This window comes from Fragaria vesca, linkage group LG5 (genome assembly GCF_000184155.1).
Source record: "Fragaria vesca subsp. vesca linkage group LG5, FraVesHawaii_1.0, whole genome shotgun sequence".
NCBI classification, from domain to species: domain Eukaryota; kingdom Viridiplantae; phylum Streptophyta; class Magnoliopsida; order Rosales; family Rosaceae; genus Fragaria; species Fragaria vesca.
In genome coordinates this window covers 15,969,814-15,988,048 of record NC_020495.1, presented here as the reverse complement: position 1 = coordinate 15,988,048, position 18,235 = coordinate 15,969,814, and the positions used below count along the sequence as shown (strand labels likewise).

The following is an 18,235-nucleotide window of genomic DNA, read 5'->3' as shown; positions in this document are numbered from 1 at the left end:
TCACTGATGCGTTTTTGAAATGTCGTCTGTCTTATTTTTCATCAAGTTCTTAAATTTCTTTGTCTATCTTTACTTTTTATTTTTCATTGGTTCTAATTTGATGTAAATCTAAACCTGTACGTGCCATTAATGAGCTTAACAAAGACCATAGAATTACTCTGCACAATCGTATTAAGAAGCTTAACAAAGACCAGTATAAATGATACTCCTATATGTACCAGCATACAAAAATGAACACAATCTTCAACTTGCATTTCTTGGAAAATAGATTTGGCCTCCACCAGACCAACATATAGGAAGTATGATGCAGGGGAGCAGGGACAAGAACAGTTCTCCAAATCTGACCTGCAGCATCTTCCAGAGAACGAACCGCAGCAAAAACGACAAATTGTGTTATCAGTACGCAATGAACCAACCTGAATTCTTTGATGTTCCAACATGTGACACGTAATAAATAATTTAATATCATTCTTCAAATCAGTTTGTAGCGAAAGGACTAATAGGTGTTCTCCTTCAAGTAATTTGATGTGTATATTTGGTACCACTAACCATTAAGATACTTCACCCAATTTTTATTACCATTAATTAATTTTTCATTCAATTAAATACATTCATATTTTTTTATGACCAAAACAAACTTCTACCGTATGTTCCAAGGAAAAAAACTTTTCCATCAAAAAAACAAACCAGTAAAGGCCATACATTCATACTCAGTTTCTATTTACAAAAGTTTTTTTTATCCCCATTCCATCCTTCCAATTCTTTCAAAACTCCATTTTAATTCTTTGCTTGACCTCAGTTGTTTGCAATCTTGTTGTAGTGAAGCACCTACCAAACATTAATTAGTTACAAAATCTACAATTGAATCTGAACATGCATTAGCACACATCCTCAATCTGTGTTCGAGATGGTATTCAGTGTCTCCCAAGTCCCTCTGTTCACCAGCCTGCAGCAGAAAAATGAACACAAGCAAACCGAACAAAATCAATCATTTTGACCATCAACATCTATACACTTTTTATAAGAATTAAATTTCTACAGAAGAATTCCTTTTTCTGCTTAATTTTAAACAGTGCACGTGAAACCCACAATGCAATCTATTTCACTCATCCAAACTGTTCATGCTTTGAATCTCCAATCATAAATCACATATACTAAAACGTCAGTCACATAAGAAATCTCTCCAGGTAACTAGGGTCACAAACAAATAGATAGACCTCATGCCAATAATAACTGTCACCATGAACTTCAAAATGAACAATCTATATTATATATGCAGGTATGATCTATGACTCTATGAGTATATAATAATTCATAGTTTTCAGAGAAATCATAGAGCAACATGTTCGATTCTTTCACAGGATGCAGATCCACTTCCATATGTTTAATTCTTTCTTATGATGCAGATCCTGTTCTATAGTTAACAAGAATTTATAAACAGACAAGTAACAAATTACAAAGACAGATCCGGCAGCATTTTAATTTTATCCATTTATCATGTACTTGAGTGTCTTCTGGGAAATTTACAGACCCAAATCACAGCAGTGATCGAATCATGTCTACTTTCCAAACAATGATCCTTTAATATAAAAAGGTATTATAATATTTCTCGATCATCATTTTTCTTTTTCTTTTTTTAGCTTTTGTTTTTGAAAAATAACTGTGTAGCTCATAAACACTGAACCAACATTAAATGGCTAGACAGTGTAAAAAAAGGTACAAAAACTCTTAAAAGGTTCATTGCAGAATTATTCATCCTAGATATCTTCATGAGGTTGTACATATCTTTATTTCAAAATCCACCCAAGTCAACATATTACTGCATTATTTTGAGTGCATACCTTTTTGTACCAGTTTCTATATGGGCACCGCAAATACTGCACCGTAATCACATGCTTGGTGAGATTCCACTCTTCTCTTGACAATGAAAGATTACAAATATCTGGTGAAAAGAACACGGACAGAAGGGTTCTGAACGCAATCAAGACTCTGATCTGGAAGCTGTGAATGATGAAAGGAGACCTGCAGCATGGGCAGGTAGAATGTCACCAAATGTCGACATGGATCTATCCTTGAATATTCCCACTTGCCCATCTGTTAGCATGGATCCCAGTTTCATTGTGCTCTCTCCAAATCTACTTCCAGCCTGCCAATTAAAATGAACATCAATTTGAGAATCTAGCTATCATTTGCCAAACAAATGCAACAAAAACATTTTGTCCATATTCCATATTTGCATTATTACCATGTCATCATAAACTCAGCATTTGACAACAATCTACGAATGCAACTTGCAAACAAAACAACAAAAAAAAGCAAAAAAAAAAAAAGTGTAAACATACATCATTTATATACAGAAATTTCAGGTGTATCAAGTCAAAAACTTTCTATCTGAAATCACCATATCATGTCCACTGAACATGATTAGCACTATTATTGTGTCACTTAAAAATTAAATTACAAACCGTGAGTGTTTTTCAAGCATGACAAAAGGCCCAGAACTCAACTGTCAAAAAGGAAAACGTTGTTGCAAGAAATACAGAAAGAGATAGGAAGCCTTGCCTGCATAAAAGATTTTAAGATTGGTACTGCAACCCCAAAACTTGAGTTATCATCCAAATCCATACTTCTGGACAGCTCTCCATTTGTATAAGCTTTCCAGGTACTTCTTGAAGAAATATCATCAGAAGATGTTGCAATGGATTTCTTAGCAGCTGTTCCTCTTGAAGACAATGCTGGGGCACTATAATCCAAGATGAAGTCAAAAAATTTAGTCCTCTATTCAGTGTTACACCCTTAGGCAATATGAATACACATATGTATATCCTTTCGAGAAGATGTGATATGAGAAAGCACTAATCCGTCTTATGAAATGGATCGACAAGTGCAACCCAATCTATACAGTTCAAGTATACGAAAACAATCAATTGACAACAGTGTGTCTATGCAAACTCATGCAATAAAGGTAGCTACAAGTATAATCTTATTTTGTGTATAGAATGAGCAACCTGATTGGAAGGTACTTAAAGCGAGGAACTGAAGAGCATCTCATGACATTGGACTCTGAATTAGTAGGAAGTTTTTGAACAGTGTCTGTGTACATGCGATTAAGTTGCACAAAGAATCCAAAAAGGACGGCATGCCGGAGGTAGGACTGCTTCTCATTTTCCCAGAGATATGGCTCATACCTAAAACGGAGAAATTAGAGAACTGCATAAATAGATATTCCAAGTCACCAACTAACAAAAAGAAACGTTCAACATTAAATTGATACCTGGGATGCTAATAAAGAATAAAGATGCCCTACCAAGTTACCAACTAACAAACGAAAAAAAGGTAAAACATTAAATTGATACCCGGGACGCTGATACAGATGCCCTACATTCAGTTGAGTCTAGCTAAAATTCAGATTGCTAATGAACAGACAATGAGGTAATGAACTAGAGAGGAAGATAACAGAATAATAATGAATTTACTTTTAGGTGAGGTCCACTAAAGGATTCTTGTGGGTGCTTAAATGTTATCACCAGTAAGTCTCTTTCATAGCCACCATGTTTTTGCTTTAATAATACCAAGATCTTATATAAACTATGCCACTTCAAAGATTTCAGTTACATTCAGTAAAAAGAAGGTGCTTCTTTGTATAAAAAAAAAGCCGCAATATCATCATAACATTCCACCTCACATGGTTTTACCTCATAATTACAAAACACAAGCAAAATTGAGGACGGAAAACCTTTAATAACTAAAGTATAAATGGGTTAATAGTGTTTTAGAAAGTGAAAAAACACTATTAACCCATACACCGACTTCTTTGTTGCATTAAAGATTTAGAAAGTGCAAAGTTCCCCCCAAAAAAATCTTCTAGATGACATTACATTCCATTTATGTTATAAATTGATATCACCGATTTCCATTAGCACTAAACACTATGTCATGTGATCCACTATCAGCAATGACCAGCTAGCCAAGCAAATAACCGTAAGAATATACATTTTGCTATGAGGTTACCTATTACTCACAACCGTTCAAGCTGTCAGGATAATACGACTGTCAGGATAATACAACCGTTAAAGAATGTGGGAAAACAAGTGTAAATACGATAAATAATTCACAAGAATATTAAGCTTACGTTAGCCAGTCTATGGGATCCAATCTTTGTGAAAATCTATGTATCAACCCATCAAATCGCTCTCCAGTAGCTGACTTCATACGGCTTTGGTCCTGCTTCCTTCTGAAAGTACTCTTTGTCTTCCGCTCCTCATTTAAATTAGAATCACCCCCAGAGAGGACATCAAAAACAAATCTCAAGTCCAACAAAATCTGCAAGACTCCTTTTTCTGACACTTGAGACCCACCAGCATCTAGATTTGAAAGGAAGTCGCCATAAATGCCAAGAACCTACATGCAAATATTCTGATCAATAAAAAGAAAAATAGATTGGATCACTCCAATCAGGGATTGGAATAGGTTAGAAATATATTGAATTGCCTCAGCAATTACCAAACAGAGCCAAAAAGCAAGAAATAGAAATATCTCAATTAAATTAGAACCTTTTTGTCATTTTAAATGATGACAGATGCGACCATTAAATATAAACTACTACATATAAACAACTAGCAAGATATAAATTCTTTAGAGTATGATAAACACGTGTGCGCACACAACTGGAATAGGTTACATACATATCGTAAAGTAAACACTATTAATCGTACAAGATAAGAAGAAAGGTTTCAGGCAATGAAAGGTTTCAGCCACACTACAATCAGATATAAAATAAAACATATATATTGCTTGTCATTGGTCAACGACCTATTGGGCAAGTGGCTTGTAAATTTACGAATCTACTCAGTCTTTAGTAGTATCACATATGTGTGGGATTTGGATGGTAAAAATAGATATTGTGCTACAATTTTGAGGGGGAGACTAGTTTTGTTGTCTTACTTGTGTAGCCTATACAGAAAACGTATTCGGATACAGAAAATAAGTGAAGTAAGATCTCAAGCAGAGTTGCATACCTTTTCTAATAGTCTTAACGCAAATTTTTGCAAAATTATTTTGTCAAGAACATGACCTCCTATCCGGTGAACTTCTTCACATACACGAAACAGAAACGAAACAATGTAGAGAGAAGGCATGGATGGGAGCCATATTTTCATCTCTGATTGGTCATCATCAGACTGTTCTTGCCTAACTACTGTCTCTTCCCAACCCTGCGCAATTAACAGAAATATATGAGAAATGGCTCTTTATATTCTAACCAACAATGTACTTGCAAACCACATATACGGTAGCATAATAAACCATTAAATTAGTGCACCCCAATGTCTTGGTTAGCAGGTCAATGAGCACCAAGGACACTTCAGATATACTAATACAATGTTGAGATACATGTTCCAGTCAGGTATCAAGTTAAGCCAGTACGTGGCTTAATTAAAGCAGTTGATTATTAATACAACAATTTTACTTTATGTTTGTTACATTTAAGAACAGACCAAATGTCAAATTTTAAAAATCAATACCAGCCTGCAGTATCAAGTTTAACTTCAGAAGTATCCACAACCTTTTAATTTCAAATTCTCAAATGAAAGAAAAAGACAAAATGATGAATCTTTTGTACCTCCTAATAAATTTTAAAGGTTGATTAGTAATAAATAGTAAACAAGAAAAAGAAAGCATAAAGCAGTATGTTCAATGTGACTTACCCTCAGGGGAGTTGAGGATGACAAAGCATTGTCCTTTTCTAGATCACGGGAAAGTATAACTGAGAGCTCATCAGATAGCCAAGTCATCCAGAAAGCATGTGCTCTAATTCGGAGATTTCGCATAGTTACATTAAGCTCTTCAAGTTTAGGGCTTGCACTTTGACTGGCTCCAAGCAGTGCGGCAGTAGCAGATGAAGTGTGTCTTTTAGTGCTGAGGGGGCTATCAAGCACATGAGAATCGGTGGGTGCTCTTGACTGTCTCAGTAAGGATGGTAATTTGTCAAAAACTGTAGACTCAGCTTCATTCACCCAAGACCTTGGTGGGCCAAGTACTAAGGGAATGTGTTTGGAGTGATTCTGCAACGCAAACAAGAGTCTACCGATGAAAAGAGCCCTTTCGACGGTTACCAGCTTGTGCTTGTTGCTGCCCTTTTCCAAATTATCAAGTTCACTACTCAGTTGCTCCAATATGAGGGATACAGTTTGGAAACACTTGTCTTGTAAATAGGGCACCAGATTCTTTAATCTAACAGCTGCCTTTGGAGACTCCAGAAAAGAGAGGAGGTCATCAAGCACATCCTGACAGCTGCTGTCCACCGCATCCCTAATATCGCTAACTTGAGGACCAAAGTAGAAATTGAGACAATTCTCTTCACATGGCAGAGAACCAGCCTTCTTATTGTTTGATTTGGATTCTAAGAACCAAACTCCACCACCTGCCCCTAGGAAATCAACGGCCTGGCCATGATTAATACTGGCAGCCGTCTTGAGCTTGTCAAACCGGGAGTCCACAATCACCTTCATCCTCCCAACAAATCCACTCTCAAAGATACTGTCCCAGAGGTCGGAATCATCTCCCAGAACAAGTTCACTCATTCGACTCCATGGCAGGTCAATTTGGGAGCCGAAAACTTTCTTGAGCCACTCCAAGCTCCCTTCTAGGACCTCTTTGCTGTTCATAGTCTCCCTTATCAAGCTCTCAGCAGCGGCAAGCTCTTTGCCGCTGGCAATAGCATCGATGAGATACCTGCCATTAATCTGGTGGAGCATCTGAGCTCCGCAGTGGCTAAGCCATGAAGAAGAAGCAGCGGCGATGTAGTCTTTGTCGAGTATTCCCATGGCGGACTCCAAGTTGTCCCTGAAGGAGTTCCACAGCTTGACCTCCTCATCGGGGTTGGGAATGCCGCCAAAGAGTTGGGACGCAGGAGGGCAGGCCAAGACGACCTTGTAAAAGAGAGGCATGTCGTTGAAAACACGGAGAAAGAGTTCCCCGACCTGGCCCACAGTGAGCTGAATGACCCTGAGGGCCTGGCAGAGCACGGAGACGACGTCGTCATCGGCGGCGGCGTTGAGAATGTGGGAGAGCCAGGCCTTGCGGGTGTGGAGGAAGAGGGAGAGGACGTGGCGGGGGGAGAGGTCGTCGATGAGAGCGAGGGCGGCCAAGGCGTCGGCGAAGGAGGAGACGGGGAGGTGGGAGAGGCGGTGGTCGGAGAGGAGGTCGCGGGAGCGCTGGGAGATCTGGGACTTGAAGGTGTCGACGATCTGCCATTGGTGGTGGAGGAGAGGGAAGGGAGAGAGGAAGGAGTTATGGAGGGTGGTGAGAGTGGAGTGGACGTGGCGGGCACGGACGTAGCGGGCGGCGGACTCGAGGAACATGGACTCGTCGAGGCAGCCCCATATGTTCTCCGGGGTGTCCACCAGGTACTTGACGCGGCAGGCGACGGCGTAGATGCCATTGCCATTAGAGCCATCGCCATCGGAGGGCTTAGATTCCTCATCATGGGAACGCGAAAGAGAGAGGATGGAGTGGTGGACGGAGGAGAGGTTTCGGGAGATGGAGAGGGAGGACCGCTTCATCAGGACGATGGAGTCGGCCGAGTCGATGAGGTCACGGTACCGTGTGCCCACCAGTTGACGGAGCTCCTCCTTCTTCGCTTGGATCTGCAAACGCGTCGCCGATTCCACATTTCGGATCTCGCTGATTCCTTTCGTCCGGAACAGCGCCTCCGCCTCATTGCTCACTCTCATCGCAAATTCAATCCCTAATTCACAATTCACAATTCAAGAGGAAGAGAGATCTCAAGCTTCTAGATCTTCAACATCTCCGAATAAATAGTTTAAGTTAAATACCAAGACTGCCCTTAAAGGAATTTCCATCTGTATCCCTACCTTCCATCTTAGAGACCGACTACAAAAACCAACCCCTCCCTCCTCCCTCCTCCTCCTGTACTGCTGCTGCTAGCTCGCCTCTCTTTGCTGACGGGTAACTTCTTATTTTATTCTTAATTTGATTTCTGTTTCTTTTGAAACAATTTCCGACTTAGCTGCTCCACTTCGAACCATTCTTTTCTGGAATTACTTCGTTCTCATTTCAATGTAATACAACGAATTCGATACAGTTGTCATAGTTGAATTATTTTGGATCGTCTCAGTAAACCCAGTAAAAGGGAAACCGACCCTTTTTTTACAATTTGGAAATGGAAAACTATCATGCTGCGCTCCAAAACTATCACTCTTAAGTCTACCTAGGTTGGAAACTTATCTTCTTTGCCCACATTGTATCTACAACCATGCTGCCGTGCTTCTCTTTTTGGTGGTGTGGTAGCTAGTTGTGTCTTCCTCTAATTTGCATAATGCAAAAAAGGTGTAAAACATGTTCTTTGATTAGCAATCCTTTTTATGTTTTGGGAAAAGAAAATTATAATATCATGGCCTGATGCATCTGTCAGATAATGCATCTGAAAAAACACACACACATAGATACTGTTTCTTATAAGCATAACACTTCTGAAAACTAAGGTTACCGTATGCTCTGCAGCTTTACTGCAACTGATGATCATTCATACATCACTATTGGCAGCTTAATTATTACAGTGCAGCAATACCAAACTGGGCTTGACTTGTGGATTCAGCAATACTCATGTGGCAACTAGAATGCCATAAGCTGATGTATCCATCACAACTCATACATGCCTCTAAGACTTCTGTCCCCCCTGTGCACTCTATTCCTCTCACCAGGTTCGCACCATCAGATATCTTTTCACCTTTAATTTCTTTACGCACTTATTTCTTTAATTGTTTTCTTATTGTGTGGTAATTGTAATTGATTTGGGTACTTCTCATTCTGTATATTCAGGACTAATGTTTCTGAGGAAATTTCCATAGAAGGTTGCAACTTGAACTTCTCAGTCGCAACAAAGCAAGGTAAAACCATACCAATTCTTAAAGATTGCTCGCTTCGCATTCCTTCAGGGCAGTTTTGGATGCTTCTTGGCCCCAATGGTTGTGGGAAATCTACCCTCCTAAAGGTATGTCAAAGCTGTTTCTTGCTTAAAGGGTTAATGTTATCAGTAGTTGATTTTTTTTTCATGGTTTTATTGATTAGATTCTTATCGTTATAAACCAAAAAGAAAATGACTGAATAGTAAAGAAAACGAAAAGGACCTTTTCTGACTTGTATGCTAAAAGTTAGTTGTGGCGTGGGGAAATTAGATAAGTAAGTGATCACAAAAAAAGAATAAGCAAAACTAACAGTTTTTATCTACACTTTGTTTGAACTGTTGCAGATTTTGGCTGGTCTTTTGAATCCAACAAACGGAACTGTGTATGTGAAGAGGCCTAGGAGTTTCGTTTTTCAAAACCCAGACCATCAGGTTTACTTTTATAACTTTTAGTTTCCAGGCTTTCAATTTCAGGCACTGCCTTAGTGATATTAAAAAAACAGAAGGATTAATATGTTATGGAGTGGTGGGGGTTCAAGGAATGAGTGCTGGATAGGACTTGAGTTTTTTGTGGCCTAGTGATTCTTATATTCACTATATTTCTGTGGATATATGAATATGGTGATTATGGCAGCCAATGTTTATGTTCAGTGCATGGTATCATTTAATACAACAGAGTTGTCTTGCAACTTATAGTGTAACTAGCTTCTGCTCGTTTCTGGACAAAAGGGAACTGAATATGGAGCGAGCACTCAAACGGGTATGGCCCAGTGAATAGTTGTCATCTTGTTGTCTTCTATCGTCTTGACCTGATATACCTGTCAACCAAAACACCAAGCTGTTAAAGGGCTAGCAGTATGTTACCGCACTAGGGCCCAAAGAACCTGCGATGCTCAGTCAGAAAGCTTAGCATTATTTTTTTGGCTGAGTTTTGTCACAAGAAACAGATAATGACCTGAAATGGTAGGGGCATCCATTTTCTATAGGAAGCAAAATGAGGTTCTGATGCCCAATGACCTGGCAAAGCTTATGTTTACAGAGATCATTTACCCTGCTGCCTTGACATATATGCCCTATTCTCCCTGTAAATGGTTTTGTGTCTCAGATGCTGTTAGTCATGCCTCCAGTGGTCTGCTTCTATAAGTCTGGAGAATACCTTATTGACATCTATCAAGTTGTATTGGCATTCTAGTCATCATGCAGTATAAAAGATAACAACCAATAGGTATATCCATATATGTTAACCAGTCAGACATTAGCTTCCGTACAATGTCCTTACTGGAGATTATTAGCTTCTATTTGCTGTCTAAACAACACAATGCAAATATATGATATCTCTAGTTTTGTGAGTGGTTTGCTCTACCTTATTATTAGGATTTGGTTTTTGAAGGTTATTCAACAATCAAGAGGTGGAGGACCTCTCTGCACTTACCTATATTTTGGAGATCAGTGTTTGTTTTCTTCTGTGGAAGATGCAAAAAGGCTTTTGAGTAGTGATTATTATTCTTCTCAGTACTTTGTTCAGATCTATGAGAGAATGTTCCTGCTTGGTTCATGGTATTGTAAATACACTTGTGACAATCCCAGAGAAGAAAGCATAAATGTTATGGGTTTGTACAATGCTAGCAGTCATCTGGACATTGAATGACTGAAAGTTGGACAGAAAAGCATCTTTTAAATTTCAGAGGTTTGGGAATGGATATCAACAAAACCTAATAACTTTTTCCCACCCCTTTGGAATTTTTCAAATCCCCTAATTTTAAAGACTGGCAGTTTCTTGTTTCTTCTCCAGAAGAACAAAAGGATATCTGGTAGAAGGGAGCAGGCCAATGTAATGTGGGTTGGGATGCATGGTTTTCACTGTACTTGGATGGTCTGGATGGGGAGAAAGGAAGGGTATTTGAAGGTTTAGTGGATAGGAGTGGAGAGATCATTAGACGAGGTTTGGTTGTTGTATTCCCCTTAGGCATCAATTTCTGTAGTCATATATCTTTTTAAGAAGTTTTTAAGCTGTTGTAGGTTGATGCATGGCCGAGCTGTTTTGATGGAATTTTAGTTTTTTTTTTTTTTTTTTTTTTTTTCAGTTTTCATGAATTCCCAGATAGCGTTCATAATGATGTACTTCAATTCTTTGTAGCAATACAGGTTTTCTTGTCTTGTAAAAGAAAAAAGAACTTGTAATAATACAGATTTATAAGTCATCTTTCATATTAGTTAGTGGTTTACTTGGTGGATTCTTAAAATTTTCATGGCCTAATTGTGAAATTAAATACCATTGTCACTACGATAGAGCTACTGGAGGAACTCTTGTTCGAGTTTATATTGTCACCATCTTTCATGTAACAGGTAGTAATGCCTACAGTTGAAGCAGATGTGGCATTTGGTCTTGGTAAGTTCAACTTGGCACGTGATGAAGTCAAATCTAGAGTGTCAAAAGCTGCGAATGCTGTAGGCATGTCGAAATACTTGCAGGTAAATTAAGGACAACTATTATGACTCAAAGTTTACTCGACATACACAACAATATTTGCAAGAAACTTACAGGTTTTCATTTTGTCCCATCTCTGAAGAGGTCAGTTCAGACTCTTAGTGGAGGCCAGAAGCAAAGGGTTGCCATTGCCGGTGCTTTAGCTGAAGCATGCAAAGTCCTGTTGTTGGATGAGTTGACAACATTTTTGGATGAAAATGATCAGGTAGTTTCTTTCTCATTTACAATTGATATGAAATGAGGATTACAATTTTATCATATTCTCTTATTGGACACAATTGCAAATTGAACTACATTTAGAGACAAAGTGAATTTATAATAAGGTAAATTCCATAAATCTGATATGACTTGATAGATAAATTCCATATGATGGTGCTGGAGCCCATATAATCAGACTAGCTTTTGCAAGTCACTTGGGCACCTTCTTATGACTTTCTATTCTTTATTCTTCTAGTGAAGAATATGGCTTTCTTGTTTAATAATCATTTCACTTCAGCAGTCATCCTGTTCCTATTTTTATATAGATGCACTTTCTTTACAAGTTCAGCATTTTCTAGGCAATAGATATTCTCTATGCTTTGTGCTCTATAATTGTTACTGAGTTTTAGCTTTTATGACAAGGTTGGGGTGATCAAAGCTGTGAGGAATTCCTTGGATAGTTCTGGGGAAGTTACAGCATTATGGGTCACTCATCGCCTGGAAGAACTTGAGTATGCAGATGGTGCCATTTATATGGAAAATGGGAGAGTAGCGATGCAGGGCGATGCAGCAAGCATTATGGATTTTATCAAAACCAGGCAATCAGCTTATTTTGTCGAAATCAATTCTTAACCGAGAGTGAGAGACTACTTTTCCGTGTATAACTTCATATTTATATTGGTTATTCTCTATGCTTTGTGCTCTATGTGACCATCCGAGGCCTCCTTGGGCCTTTTTTGAAGTCCTACGGGTCTAAATCGCACTGCCAACTTGTGGTGGAGGCCGAGGGGACCTAGGTTGCGCCTGTTGCGCAACAACCTTAAGTTATTGCAATTTTGACTAGAAAAACACAAAAACTTCACAAGCATAGAAATACCTAGGTGGCAAATGGCCTAAAGCCCGACACTAGCCCAACACTTTTAAAAGCGATTATATCGGCTAATTAGGCTCAGTTTGGGACAGTTTTCTGAGCTACTTTTGAGGCTGCTTTTGCTTTCGGGTATCAGAGTTGGTGTTTGGCATTAGACTGATCCAATGGTTTTGCCAATTAGATGCACGGCCGTGAGCAAACCCGGAGGCATGCCTGTCATCTCTACCCATATCCATATGAAGTCCAAGGGCACCGTCGCTATGTTGGATAAGCCATCATAATCCTTGAGGAGGATCATAGCCCTCTGAAACACTCAAGGACCGCCCTTCTTGAACGCCACTATGTCGGATAAGCTGTCATTAATCATTAAGGAGCATCATAGCCCTCTGAAATGCGCAAGGACAACGCTTCTTGACTCGCATCGTATCTCTCTCGTTTGTGAAAGTGAACAGAAAGCAGCCACAGCGAAATCGAACTTCTATCGGCACAAACAACCACTGCATGATCTCATAACGCTGTGGAAGGAATTGAGCACCACAAGGCGGGCGGTGTTCAATTTCCAACCCAAAAGAAATATACTGCAAGAAAACTTCATATTTTCTTGTTATGATTAATATTTTTAATTTTTTTTCTTGCAGTTCGCTAGCATTTGATAGGGGTTTATTAGCTAGTAATTTAAAAAACTTTATATTTTTTTTGTACAATTGGGTGTAGATTGTCTGGTCAAATTTTATGCCTAAATACTGAACTAACTGCTTAACTCACGCTCACTCATGCGTCCATTTGCTTCTATAATTTTTTTTTGTTATATGTATGAATTATTTATCAATAAAAAATAATTTGGTTCTTTTTTTTTTCCGGCTTGTAAACATTTACTATTGTAGTTGGCATGAAGCCAAGAACTGCTCTATATTTTTTTTATCGGATGACAACTTAAATGTTACAATTAACTTGTCTATCGTGAATCGAACTCACAACCTTTCACTTACGAAAGAGAAATCGTGTCACAGACCAAATGGTATTAGACAAAACTGCTCATAATTTGTTGGTTTTTTCCATTTTTTCTATTTTCTGTTTTTCATATTTATCAAATTACAAAGAAAACCTAGGTATTAAATTACAAATTATAGTGTTTTTAGAACGTAATAAATAATGAGCAATTCGGGTAGTTTAAAATTTTAACTATTAAAAAAGTCTTCCAGCTTAATCCAAAACGAAAATAACTTGGGTGACCAGCTATGATCATTTGTGAGTAACAAACACTAATGAGAGATTGACAAGTGTCCATAATAATTATAAATAAATATGTCAAATACCCAAAACTCCTTATGTTATATCCCTAAATTACAACCAACCTGTTAAAATGGACACGTGTCTCGTGTTCATCGGGTATGGTCACCTGAATTCGGGTTCATACGAAATCCACGACATAAAAAAGGTCCGACCCGCAATTTCATCCTCAAACAAGGCATAATCGCGAGAGAGAGATTGAGAATGGGGAAGGGTCCGTTGTCGTTGAAGCGCAGCAGCAGCAGCCGGCGGCGTGTGAAGAAGTTGATCGGCCCTTTTCCTTCGCCGCCACAGCCAATGGGACCCTCGCCCTTGAACAACAGTTTGGGGGCTGTCAAGGCGAAGAAGAAGGCCGGGGGAGCCAGGCTTTGGATGCGATTCGATCGCTGCGGTGGTTCCGAGCTAGTCGAGTGTGACAAGAATGCTATTATCCGACGTGCTGCCATTCCTCCTCGTGACTTGAGAATTCTTGGCCCTGTTTTCTCTCATTCCTCCAGCATCCTTGGTACCTATCCCTCCTTGTATTTGATTTCTTCTTCTTCTAGGTTAATTTCATTTCTCCTTTCAATTTCAATTGCAGCCAGGGAGAAGGCCATGGTGGTCAATTTAGAGTTTATAAAGGCTATAGTTACTGCCGAAGAGGTTCTATTGCTTGATCCTCTGCGCCAGGAGGTTCTTCCCTTTGCCGATCAGCTAAGGCAACAGCTTCCTTATAAAACCCAATCCAGGGTTGATGAACTGGATTCAACCGCTCCACAATGGTTACCTCTTCCTGAGGCAGTTGAAGGTTTGCAATGTGATCTCCCATTTGAGTTTCAGGTTCTCGAGATTGCTCTAGAAGTTGTCTGTACATTCTTGGATTCCAGTGTGGCTGACCTTGAGATGGAAGCTTACCCTGTTCTTGATGAACTCGCCAGAAATGTTAGCACCAATAATCTTGAACTTGTTCGCAGTTTGAAAAGCAATCTCACCCGTTTGCTTGCACGAGTACAGAAGGTATATTTGCCCAGTCTTACGTCATGAAAGTTCTTCTCACTGCTTTTCAATAGTTTTGCATGTGTCCTCTATGTGCCACCTTGTACAAACTTTCTACTATATCTCTTTCAAGTGTCTATCTAATTTCAGGTCAGAGATGAAATTGAGCATTTGTTGGATGACAATGAAGACATGGCACATTTATATTTGACAAGAAAGTGGATTCAGAACCAACAATCTGAGGCTTTGTTGGTCCGTTCTGGCTCAAATAGCATCAGTCCTATTGCGCCCAATCTCCGTCGGCTAAGTTCTAATAGAAGTGCTAGTTTGGTAACTAGCAACAACATGGGTGAAGATGATGTAGAGGATTTAGAAATGTTGCTTGAGGCTTACTTTATGCAACTTGATGGAACTCGTAACAAGATATTGTCGGTAAGTGCAAGTCTTCGCTTAGCAACCTTTTGAGTCAAGTACAATTCAATTTGTGAGTTCTGGATAAGTTGATCCCTTCTTTTTCTAAACACCTAAATGTAATTTTGTCACTTAAAATTCAACCTCACACATCTCAAGTTCGAACTGATGTAATTATCATTTATATAGGATTTTTGATTCACAAGTCAGTTGGTCTCCAAAAACGAGGAAGAGTAAGAGTCTGTTTGTGATTAATCAAGGATTTTTGATCAGTCTGTAGATATTAATCTTCCAATTAATCAACTCACCCCTTGATAGTAGCCTTGTTAGTGATCTTCTTGACTTTGAACATGATATCCTCTTTGAAAGTCATATATATAGAGAGAGAGGATGAGAAGCGGACGTCCGCACTCGGCTTAAAGTGCGGACGTCCGTCCGTTCTCCACCCTCCGGCGCCGACAACGGCGTGCCTCCACCCCAGAACACTCCAACAGCGTCCCCGACCACTTTCCCTTCCCGGCGAGTCCGTTCTTTTCCAGTTTCCGGCGAGATTGATCTTGTTTGAAGTTTTGGGTGTTCTCGTCGGAAAACTAGAAAAGAACGGACTCGCCAGGGAGGGAAAGTGGTCGGGGACGCTGCTGGAGTGTTCTGGGGTGGAGGCGCGCCGTCGCCGGCGCCGGAGGGTGGAGAACGGACGGACGTCCGCTTCACATCCAGACTGTGTATATATATATATACGGATTTTCTCAACTGCGGACGTCCGCACCAATTTTTTGGTGCGGATTTCTATTTTTGCACCACTTTCCGATCAAATTTCCTCATCTCCACCGTCTAGTATCTAGATAATATTGTGTAGATCATCTCTGCAAAATTTCAGCCAATTTGGTGATCGTTAAGGCCCTCAAACTCGAAAAACAAATGGACGGACTGAATTCTGTCCGGTTGTGTTCATACCAGAAAAACTCGAGTTTGAGGGCCTTAACGATCACCAAATTGGCTGAAATTTTGCAGAGATGATCTACACAATATTATCTAGATACTAGACGGTGGAGATGAGGAAATTCGATTGGAAAGTGGTGCAAAAATGGAAATCCGCACCAAAACCGTTGGTGCGGACGTCCGCAGCCGAGAAGGGCTGTATATATATATATATAAGAACCTTCTATTATCACAGCAGCAAACTTTCTACTATATAATATATATATATATATGAAGTTAGATAAATGGTGTACTGCCTGGGTGACAGTCATATTGTTTCTCCATTGGATGTAGGTACGGGAGTATATAGATGACACAGAGGACTACGTCAACATTCAACTTGACAACCAGCGAAACGAACTCATTCAGCTCCAATTAACATTGACCATTGCATCATTTGCTATAGCCGTTGAGACCTTGATTGCTGGAATATTTGGTATGAACATTCCCTGTGTACTATACAAAAAGGATGGGATATTTGAGTTCTTTGTTGGAAGTATTACTGCATTTTCGGTATTGCTTTTCTTCCTTGTTTTTGGGTATGCAAGGTGGAAGAAGCTGCTTGGTTCATGAGTCCTCTTCATGATCTTTCGTAGATATACTAGATACACAAACTTGTTTATAAACCTGACTAATCAACCTCCCACCAAAACGAAAAAGAAAAAAGCCGACTCTGGTGTCAAGCTAGACATCTTGAATTGCTTGCTAGACATCTTGTGAGCGCACATAAGATAGAGGGTGTGTTGCATTTTGGTGAGTGCAACAGTTCAAGGATTTCATGTCTTCATAAGACAAGAACTACTGTAGCAAGTTGCATCTATCGACCAGACTTTTACAACTGCTGTAACATCATTTGGCCTTTCTCTTATGTAGGATATTTGTTTGGTGTAAAACACTAAAACTATTGTGTATTAGAAATTTAGAATACAGAGAAAATTCTTCGTTTCATATTGATTAAATATTGATCAGATATACATTATGATTACATCAACTGGGTTTTGTCTTCCTTAGTTTGTGATGTTTTTGTAGATTACTGCAGTGTAGTTTTGGTCTTTTCTTCAAGTATCTTTTTCAAAGTTTTAAGCTAAACATATGGGGTTACAACCATTTCGTCAGCACTTTTTTGTTTACACTATGGGATGATTTAAGTTCATGATATTTGATTAATGTGATATCTTTGGTTGGAAGGGTGCAAATCACTATGGGATGTTGACAGAAATCTGGAAACATCCTGGACTAACTTGCCAGTGTCATAGAGGACTGTAGATATGTGAAAGAGCAAACATGCATAAACGAGTTCTGTCAATAAAAGTTCTTCAAAGTAAAGTGTCGGTTAAATTCCATTTTGTATTGAGAAAGGTCGTACACCCTGAGAGTATATGCATTTTTATAGTTTTAGTCTACAACTCTAGATGCAAGCAAGTATGGTCTACTAACTAGGCCATTGATGAAGATGGGAATCTGTTATCAGTTCTTAGCCCATGTTATATCTTATATGGATCCTTATAGTTAGTGTTGCAATACATGTAAAATGATTATCCAAATGAAAAGTACATGGTACTTTAGTTGTAGTCTAATAATATTATTCCAGTTGGCTCCTGAGATGCAAAATGTTGCAACATTTATTGTGGAATTTGCCGTCTCTTTGAGTCTTCTGGACTATATCTATGCATATAACATTCATGTTGTGAACAACTTATGAACTCCCCATTGTTCTACTTTACATTTTTAATAAGAAAACAAATGCCTGTGTTGCAATAAAGTTGTATCACACCAACAAGAAAAGTTAAGATCCAGCATATATTATGTATAAAACATGTAAAGTAATACATCCAACAAATAAAAGAAAAGCTATTAGAATAAAAATTATATCATTCACTCATTTGCTTATAAGAATGTAGCGAGAAGAAATTGAGTACTAAAATGATAATGGAACCTACCCACACTAAATTAAGGAATATACAATTATTTATTGACTTAATTCCTTATGATTCCTCTATGAGTACAATCATTGGATCATCACAAGTAATAAAAGCCTTATTTTCGTTACCTAACGGCAGACTGATTAAAGAAGCATTGGATGCACCAAAAGTTAATT

At 38.9% G+C, this 18,235-nt stretch overlaps 3 protein-coding genes across 3 annotated transcripts; 2 read left to right on the top strand and 1 right to left on the bottom strand.

The window, feature by feature from the left end:
* Positions 1-551: 551 nt before the first annotated feature.
* LOC101300823 (conserved oligomeric Golgi complex subunit 1-like) lies at positions 552-7,753 on the bottom strand. The gene is made up of 7 exons (XM_004299859.1): positions 5,706-7,753; positions 5,019-5,213; positions 4,133-4,401; positions 3,009-3,188; positions 2,563-2,743; positions 1,842-2,146; positions 552-946 (listed from the first exon to the last, which is right to left on the bottom strand). The coding sequence occupies exons 1-6, from the start codon at positions 7,731-7,733 to the stop codon at positions 1,982-1,984; spliced, it is 3,018 nt and encodes a 1,005-aa protein (XP_004299907.1). The 5' UTR covers positions 7,734-7,753; the 3' UTR covers positions 552-946; positions 1,842-1,981.
* Positions 7,754-7,929: 176 nt separating this feature from the next.
* Positions 7,930-12,372, top strand: LOC101300537 (ABC transporter I family member 10, chloroplastic-like). Its single transcript, XM_004299858.1, has 7 exons — positions 7,930-7,968; positions 8,566-8,723; positions 8,842-9,013; positions 9,272-9,358; positions 11,273-11,398; positions 11,497-11,619; positions 12,036-12,372. Exons 2-7 carry the CDS (start codon positions 8,626-8,628, stop codon positions 12,243-12,245), a joined length of 816 nt encoding a protein of 271 aa, XP_004299906.1. The 5' UTR covers positions 7,930-7,968; positions 8,566-8,625; the 3' UTR covers positions 12,246-12,372.
* A 1,593-nt stretch (positions 12,373-13,965) lies between these two features.
* Positions 13,966-17,115, top strand: LOC101300252 (magnesium transporter MRS2-4-like). Its single transcript, XM_004299857.1, has 4 exons — positions 13,966-14,278; positions 14,354-14,769; positions 14,899-15,180; positions 16,432-17,115. The coding sequence occupies exons 1-4, from the start codon at positions 13,978-13,980 to the stop codon at positions 16,708-16,710; spliced, it is 1,278 nt and encodes a 425-aa protein (XP_004299905.1). The 5' UTR covers positions 13,966-13,977; the 3' UTR covers positions 16,711-17,115.
* The last annotated feature ends 1,120 nt before the right edge of the window (positions 17,116-18,235 follow it).